Source organism: Phoxinus phoxinus, assembly GCF_949152265.1.
Source record: "Phoxinus phoxinus genome assembly, chromosome: 9".
Taxonomy (NCBI): domain Eukaryota; kingdom Metazoa; phylum Chordata; class Actinopteri; order Cypriniformes; family Leuciscidae; genus Phoxinus; species Phoxinus phoxinus.
In genome coordinates, this window is record NC_136884.1 from 4,749,464 (window position 1) to 4,758,834 (window position 9,371).

At 37.4% G+C, this 9,371-nt stretch overlaps 1 protein-coding gene across 1 annotated transcript; it reads left to right on the plus strand.

Moving 5' to 3' along the window:
* Nucleotides 1-1,621: 1,621 nt before the first annotated feature.
* phyh (phytanoyl-CoA 2-hydroxylase) lies at nt 1,622-6,981 on the plus strand. The gene is made up of 9 exons (XM_079624373.1): nt 1,622-1,775; nt 2,106-2,167; nt 2,375-2,485; nt 3,134-3,302; nt 3,390-3,471; nt 3,728-3,909; nt 4,479-4,628; nt 5,930-6,064; nt 6,146-6,981. The coding sequence occupies exons 1-9, from the start codon at nt 1,710-1,712 to the stop codon at nt 6,197-6,199; spliced, it is 1,011 nt and encodes a 336-aa protein (XP_079480499.1). The 5' UTR covers nt 1,622-1,709; the 3' UTR covers nt 6,200-6,981.
* Nucleotides 6,982-9,371: the final 2,390 nt, after the last annotated feature.

Genomic DNA, 9,371 nt, shown 5'->3' on the forward strand with positions numbered 1-9,371 from the left:
GACAGCGCACGTGAACCGATCATCTCTACTATAGTAAAAACAACACGAACACTGTTGAAAGATACAGTAGGCTACAAATGACCTGTTCGCGCCACAAATTGTTCTCCGTCCTTAGCGACCGAGTCATTGAATGTGAAACAGCCGGCTTCTGTCGTCAGCGAGCAGCACTCTTCAGACAACGAGGGCGCGCGCGCCGTGTTTATACCTCCGTTTCAGTTTCTCGAGCCCGCGCAGCGCGGCGGTCAGAACACAGAGACCATTCTGCCCCTACCTATGCGTGCGAAAGCATGGGGAGCGATCCCGGGCGTGTCAGAATGGGTGCTGAACGTTGTAAAACAGGGCTATGCGCTGCAGTTCGCTCGCCGTCCCCCGCGCTTTCGAGCCCGGACCGTGAGCGGTCCTTTTCTTATCTGATCTGATTTGTGCTTCAGAGCGCGGTGGTTGTAGGGGTCTCTTGCCAAAGGCTTCAGCCATCCTTCCGCTCTCTTCCCTGAATTGAAATGATGTAGTGGGCTGTACTTTCCACACACGATAGACATCAGGTTCAAGTACGCCCACAAGCTGTGCGAGTTATTCGTGTATTGCAGGTTGGCTGGTGGTTATGTGCCCCGCATACCGCCTCCCATGGCCGAAACTGGTATTACAACACCTGTCGGGCCGTGGCTAGTAATGCTAATGCTAATTAAGGTTGATATCTCTGCAGCACTATAACTTGACATTTTTTTAATGACATCATTGCTCTTATTTATTCTCATTCTTTTGATGCGTGTAGCTCATTTTTTTGGATATTTTTACCTCAATTTTTACACATGGCACCTTTAAATCTAAATTCTGAAAAATATTCCACATTTTATGGTGTTATATGGTTACAATATAATATAATATAATATAATAGCGTGATTTTCTAAGCATATTTAGTATTTTATAGCAGATTTTGTAAGCATAGTGTGTAGTTAAGTCAATTGATTTATTTGTGATAACGCAATGAAACATGCCAATTGTGCCAATATAATATTTTTTTGCAAATGAAGTGTAGAGTTTTGTTCTTCCCTGCTTTAAAAATAAAGAATTCCTCATATTTTGTTGGTTTAATTCAACTTAACTAAGTGAAGTTTTTTTAAATGTAAATATAGAGAAAGTTTTATGTGATCGGTTGGTTAAGGGGATATCATTTGTAAACGTCATTATGTCTAAGGAAAGTTCCCATAATATGTGAAAACCCAACATGTGTGTGTAAAGTAATATATATATTTCAGCTCTTATCTGTAATTCAAACTGTTATTTCTACAGTAAACCACTTGTTTTATTGTGGCACTTTATTAGCTAATTGAGAATTGTGGCAATTGATGCTGTCAAAATAACATCATTGTTAAAAACATTTTTGTGTGTAGATAAAAGTGCTCATTTTGAATCTTGCAAGCTTCTTTATCATCCCCGTTGACTTCGGAATCTATGATATTTAAAAAGATATCATATATAATCATATTTATCATAATTAAATGTTTACTTTTTATTATTTATTTAAAGTTTCGTAGGTTTTTCATAAATAATTAATTATTTCAGAGAGGTTTTATTGTAAATGACTAGGCTACTAATCAAATGTCGTCTGCTATGCAGTGCAAGTGCACTTTACCCCAGTTATATAAACACACACTGAGTCAAACGCACTGCAGATCAGTTCACCTCGTCTACACTTCACTGGATTAAAGATGTCCCGGGCCGCAGACAGATTAAAAGTGGTTTTGAATCATCTGGATCGGTCCCACGGCGCTGTCGTATCCTTTTAGAGACGCTTTTCGAGCGAGCGTCGCGATGAACTAGAACGCGTGTGATCGAGGAAGCTGAAGGCGCGTCTCCCTCAAACATAGCGGCTGTTCCGGGATCTCACATACAGTACAAGCCGAGGCATTACGGACAGGCCTCGTTTATTGCTCACTACTTTTTATCGATGGAAATACATATTTCTAACAACATTGGATCATGTTTTATTATTATTACTCTTTTGCTATGATAAATAAATCAAATATTCCTTTACGTTATATTTGTTTTGTTTTGTGTTATGGTGTTGACATGTTTATATTATGAACTTTAACCTTATTATTCAGCGAGCATCCTTCACTTCTGCCCAAAATGTGTCCTATCATCATCATCCTGAGCAAGACTTTCAGTTAGTCAGCTGATCTTTCAATGTATTTTCCTGTGGTTATCATCATGTAACTTACAACGCATTTTATAATTGTTTTAGTCTTTAAATATTGCTGAAATTCCATTAAGTAGACTTTAATTTATTTTAATCAATAATAAATTCAGTAATGTGATGTCTATATGGTTGGTTCTTGGTCTGGTTGTAAAGTATGTTCTGGTTTGTCTGCAGATACACTTTTGACACGGATCTCCTGACTCCAGAACAGAGAATCGCCTACGAAAAGGATGGTTTCGTACTCATCCGAAACTTGGTATCGGACGAGGATATTGAGCAATTCAGGCAAGACTGATCAACACATTTTAAAAAAAATGCATTGAACATATTGATTTAGTGTGTAACTACGGTTTTTAAAACAGAACTAAAGAAATATATCAGGAAAGCTTGCTTTTTTTATTGAAATATTACAGTCTGAATTCATACAAGAATGTTTGAACTGCCCTTAAATCTACTATAGACAGTTTGACTATGGACTTTCAGGCAGCCACCGATAAACTTATCTAATGAGATGAGAATACAGCAAACACTATATTGACTAAATGTCTCTATTGTCTCTTTAATGTTTTACCTGCCACCATAATATAAAGTCTTATATTATCTTAATTTGTTGAGTATTGATAATTATTTATTTTGTACAAGTAATCCACTGTTATATATGTATCCACACAAGGTCTTTTTAAATGCAATTATGAACGTAATCACAGAGGTTACATCACACACGTTCTAATATTTATTGCATTATTTAAACTATGCAACACTGCCACTTTCAATCAATGAGAAATTCTTCTCAGTGGGATTAATAGGTGATTATTAGGCTACATGTCATGTACATGCGAGTAGATCATTAACAGAAACTCTGAACCGAAGTTTAAAGAGATCAGTGCTCTGCTTTGCACAAAGTCTGTACATAACTGAGTGTGTGTTTCACAGGAAAGCGTTTGAGCGCATCTGTAAGAGAGAGGTGAAGGTGCCTGGTTTGTTGGTAATGAGAGATGTATCCATTGCTAAATCCGAGTTTGTTGAGGGCGAGAAGGCTGTTACCAAACTTCAGGACTTCCAGGAAGATCCAGAACTTTTCCGCTACTGCACTTTACCCCAGGTAGACGCAAACACGGAGTATTATGCAAAAAATACACTCTCTAAACTAAAGCAACAACAACATTTATTTTGAATGCTTGTTTCTCAGATCTTGAAGTATGTGAAGTGTTTCACCGGACCCAACATCATGGCCATGCACACCATGCTCATCAACAAACCACCTGACACAGGTATAGATACACTTAACATGATTTACACAAGTTCGAAGTGTTCCTGAATCAACATCCTTGTTGGTGCGCAGGTGTGTTGGTCTGGTGATCGGATCAAGCAGAAGTTATCTTGATTAACTGTGCATTGTTGTGTGTTATTTATATACTCATCAAAAGGTTTCCAGTATGCCATGGAAGATACATCCCAAACATGAAATGTGTGATGCAGAGGTTTGCATCTAAATAGCTAAATGTGCACTTGTTTCAAACTTCCTAGGTAAGAAGACCTCACGCCATCCCATGCACCAAGATCTACACTACTTCCCCTTCAGACCTGCCGATCGCATTGTGTGTTCATGGACCGCCATGGAGAAAGTGCACCGGCAAAACGGCTGCCTGGTCGTCCTGCCCGGCTCACACCATGGCACTCTGCAGGAACACGACTACCCAGAATGGGAGGTGAGAGAGACACAGGAATGAGGATAATTGACCGTTCGCAAAGACCCGTCCCCCTTTAGTTACTGTTGCTATGTCCAACAAGCTACCGCTCTCACTCTACACACCATGTTCTCACGCAGAAAGGACACTGACAACGCTCTGACAGACAGGACTTTGAAGTCTCAACTTTCATATTTGGTCGTTTTTTTAAGAGATTTAAACAATAAATACCGTTTTGTGGGTCTTTCATGTGTCGTGACAGATCGCTGTGTCGCCTCAGTTAAAGCTGCTCGTGAACCGATCATCTCTTCCTTCTAGTTCATTTATAGCATCAAATAAACATGAATGAACATCAGAAGGAATGTTGTTTTAACCGCGGAAAGACGTCAGTACACTCCGCTTTTCAAGTTCAAATCCTCCCATGTTAATCTACTAACTCTCCTGATGCTTCGTCGGACAAAAATGGCGGATTCGGCGAATGGCGGATTATGATTGGTCAGATCGCCTGTCAATCAAACGCCCTGTGAAGGGTCAATTACGCATATGGTCTACATCAGTCAGCCTCATTTTGCTTCTTTGTTTCCTTCCAGGGTGGAATAAATAAGATGTACCACGGGGTGCGTAACTACGACCCAGACCATCCCAGAGTGCATTTAGAGATGGAGAAAGGAGATACAGTGTTTTTCCATCCTTTGCTGATCCACGGCTCAGGAATGAACCAAACCAAGGGATTTCGAAAGGTAGGAGGTACTTGCATGCATAAAAATTGAGCTTTTACTCTAGTATTTAAGACATTTCCCTCCCTGGTAGTAAAATCAAGACCAAGTTGACTGACCCGTGTAAATGGGGACCAATGCCGCCATCTCAACCTCGAAACACATTCAGATGTGGTCAGGGATGCATTTGGCCACATTGCATTGTAGTATTAACCATTGCATAACCATTTTAATGCAAATTTTGGGATATTGCATAAAAAAAAAACGCTGGATGGAAACGCCAAGTGCGCCGATGGGCTTTATTCGCAAATGTTTTATACAATATTCCAATTTTGCGTATAGGTTAAATTCGCAACTTTGAATGGAAACATAGCTACTATCATACATATCTTACTGATGCAACATGTTATTTTAATAAAACAAGAGAGTTTGTATGGGTCAAAATTATAGATTTTTCTTTTATGCCAAAAATCATTCATGTTCCATGTAGATATTTTGTAAATTTCCTACCATAAATATATAAAACATTTATTTTTGTGAGTGAATGCAGCACAATCGTGAACATAAATGGACAATTTTAAAGGCGATTTTCTTAATGTTTTGATTTTTTTTTTGGCACCCTCAGATTTCCAGATTTCAGAATAGTTATATCTCAGCCAAATATTTTTCTATTCTAATAAACCATACATAAATGGAAAGCTTATTTATTTAGCTTTCAAGTTATTTAAAAAAAATGTTACCCATGTGACTGGTTTTGTGGTCCAGGGTCACATATGGCTCTTAAATAAAACCACTGTCAAATTTGAAATTTGGAAAAGTGTTCAATTACATACACAACAGCAACAATGCACTGCAAAAGTAAAATAAGGGATTTCTGCAATTTAATTATAGTTCTGTATATACTGTAAAATACTGTATATACTATAGAACAATTCTATATAAAACAACAGTGAAATTTAACTAATTTAATATTAAAATTTATGTTTTTTTTATGTAAGCTTCTCCCTATAAATACTTTAGTCAGTTCAAGAATAATTAATGCAATTTTATATATTTTTTTTGAAAGATTTAAAAGAGCAGTTTCACGTCTATCCTTGTATTGTTCTACTGGTCAGGGTTGATATGGAATTTAAAAAGTAATTAGTAATAAATAATGCAATACTTTTTAGAGAGAGTCAGTAGTACAGTAATTACACTGTTGAAGATATGATTAGTAGCTAGTAATGACTTTTTAAAGAGAAACTTACCCAACACTGTTCATCAACTTAGTACGTGTTGTATGTAGTCACTAAATCCAAGACTACTCTTGTGTTCATTTATTTCAGGCCATCTCCTGTCACTACGCCAGCTCTGACTGCTATTACATAGATGTGAAGGGAACAACTCAGGAGAACATCAGCAATGAAGTGAAGGAACTTGCAGCCAAGAAGTATGGAGTTGACGATACAATCTCCTTTCAGGTGTGTTTCCAGCTTCAAATGCAAAGTTGCTTTCATGGACGTGGCTGATCTTCAACATGCATGCGTTTGCTCTATATGCAGGACACTTGGGCTTTGCGGGGACGTCTGGTCCAAGGAGAAAGAACATCGATGTGAATTGTGACTGTCTGGCTTAGAGAGAGGACGGCTTCACAACTGGATTAATTAACAGCACACAGCTGTTTGTTAATTTGACAATTTCCTTCAAATTAATAATTATGGTTACATAATTGGTAATTATGGAAAGTACAGCTTTCACCATCAGGTGGCAGTGTAGGGAGTACATCATGGATCACACACACACACACCGAATTGCCATCTTGGCCTGGGACGATCAGTCCTGATACCGATCTAATAATAATGAAAGCCAGGCATTGTAACATTAGCATCAACGGATCTTGGTGTGGCTTTTCTTCAAGAGATGTAAGAACATTGGGAAATCATTGTCTTGGGTAAATACTTCAGGTGTTTGTGAGAGTGTTTCCTGCTAGTAATTATTAGTGAGGTTGTTGCTTATTAGAAGTACTTTGATGAGAATTTGAGTTCACAGCAGGTACTTGGGAAGGAATAATCGAGTCCAGCACTTTAATCTGCCTTCATTTGAAATAGATCCAGCTTTTTGCTGATGGAAATGATGGTTTTGAAAGAATCAGAGGCAAAGCAAATCATTTTACTATTAATTCTGAAATATTAAAGGGATTAATATGTCTTATTAGATCACGTCTAAACATACCCTATTAAACGTTGACTCTAGAGTAATACAAACATTTCATTGATAATAACAGCTTATAATCTAACAGGGAAAATTAAAAAAAGAGTTTCTACCATATATTTTTGCTTAATTTAAAAATATATGTGAATGCCAATGTTTAACTATAATAAATGCATTTAAAAAGGTACTGAACTTTACTGTGATTTTTTTTATTTAGCTAAAAGTGACATTTGCACAAGAAACACCATTGAGACTTTTGCCTACACTGTAAAAAAAAAAGTTGGTTTAACTTAAAAAAGCAAGTACCTTGTTGCCTTAAAATTTTGAGTTTGTTGTAATTAAAGTTAATACAATACAATTGAGTTAATACAATGAAGAAGAATGGTTTAATAAACAGAAACTCAAAATAGTATGTTATCTTCACACATTAGTTATCAAAGTTGATTTGACAAAAGATAAAAAGTTGTCATAACAAATCATAAAAATATTTTTTACAGTGTATGCAGGAGAATATTTTCGAGAAGTTTCTCTGAAACTTGCATGTGGAGAGGAAGCTAGGCCGATAGATAAATGTTAATGCGTGAGCAGATGAAATTTTCTCGTTCGCATGCACAAGTGTTTTGTGCGCACGCAGAGCAATAGCAGACACCGTTGACTTGATATCAAGCACTAGCGGTTTTTCAACCTCGATTCAGCAGATGTGAGCAAAATACACAATCTATTTATATATTTACCAGCTAACTGCTGTCCAAATCTTTGATCATGCTGATTAAAAGCAGAATATGTGGGCATTTTAAGAGCAACCATGAATGCTTGTTTGTTTCTCTCTCTCTCTCTCTGCATACACACATATAATAAATGCCATACGTGCCCAGTCTCCATTGAAATCAAATAGCTTTTAGCAGAAAAGGTAGGTGCACTCAATGAAAGTGGCTATTTAAAGAGGTCCATGGTACACACCAGTTCAAACCACACCCTATCAACAACTTTACACAGACACCAACAGTAAGGATGGAGCAGTGAGTTTGGTTCAGCTTGTTCACATTGGCATCAATGGTCTCTAAGATCAACTTAGCTCACGATGTTTTTGAGAAACGCATTTACTAGATTGAGCTTAAAGGGACAGTTCACCCAAAAATTCTGTCTTTTTTATTTATTATTCACTCTCATGCCGTTCCAAACATCTATTAAGACGTTAGGCGGAATCTTCAGGTCGCTGTTTTCCATACATTAAAAATAAATGGGCTGTCAAGCTCCAAAAAAAGCATGATGTGGTCCATATAATATCAATTGGGCCAAAACAAACCACATTTGAATGTATACAAGTGCAAATGAGATTTGAGTGTAGCATTCCATTCTTCTTTAGTGTTCCACATATGGATTTAGAACGACATGAGGGTTAGTAAATAGTATTTAGGTAAGCAATTCCTTATATAAAACATACTTATTCACTCAATTTTGTGGGGGAAAAAATCATGCCTGGAATATTTCACATCTGTGTGTATTATGGGTAATAGAGAATGGGTCTCTACTGTTGCCTGGGGTGTCTGCCTTATGGAGACCTGGAACCAAAGAAAATACCTGGATGGCATCCAGACATCCAGGAATCCATTTACACAGCATGGAAAAATGCCTCATAAATGCACATGCACACACTATAGCCAACCCAACCCAGAAAGGGCACATCATTGAAACAGTATGCAGGTTTTCTTTATAGACATTGATATATTTTCATAAGCGTTGAGAGATGGAACAATACTTTTAACTTCACATAATCTCTTCCTTTAAACACTATGTATGTCTGTTTCTCATTTCCTGATATTTTTTTGCTAGTTGTTACTATAATTCTCTCTCTTTCTGTCAGTTTCTCTTTTGGATACAGACTAGATGGAGACTGACAGATAGTTCTTGTGTAAAATAATGTTAAGATCCATGCTTGGCTCCAGCTATAAGATGTAAGGAGGGCCTCTCTATAGTTGTGTAAGTATGTTCTTTAGGTATGCAGATGTGTAGTATAAATATTACATCCGCCATTTGACATTCAGACAGACACGATTTGTCTCACACAAACTCCCACCGGCTTTGACAGTAATTTCTGACACTTGGTAAAGAATGCCATGTGTGACACACAGTTACATAAAACAATGACCTGGATATTATTACATCTACTGCATAAGTATTCTAACCTGGAAAGTTTGGGAACATATTTTTACACAATAATGATTATACAGAGAGGACTGCTGAAGTGATGTGGATGGATGGACATGAATAGAGCTGCTCAGCTCATGGTTTAGACTAGAGAGATTGGATGGAAGGATGGACGGACAGAACGAACGATCCAGTAGATAGAACGATAGATGGATGAATGGATATGAAAAGAGCTGCTTAGCTAACAGTTTAGACAGACAGACAGACAGACAAAGCAAACGATAGAACAGACAGATGAATGATGGATGGATGGAAAAAAGATAGAACGAACGATGGATGGAAGGAATGAACGGCCAATAGATAGATAAACGATGGATGGATGGAATAATGGATAGGAGGAAAGAACGAACCAACAAACGATAGATAAAA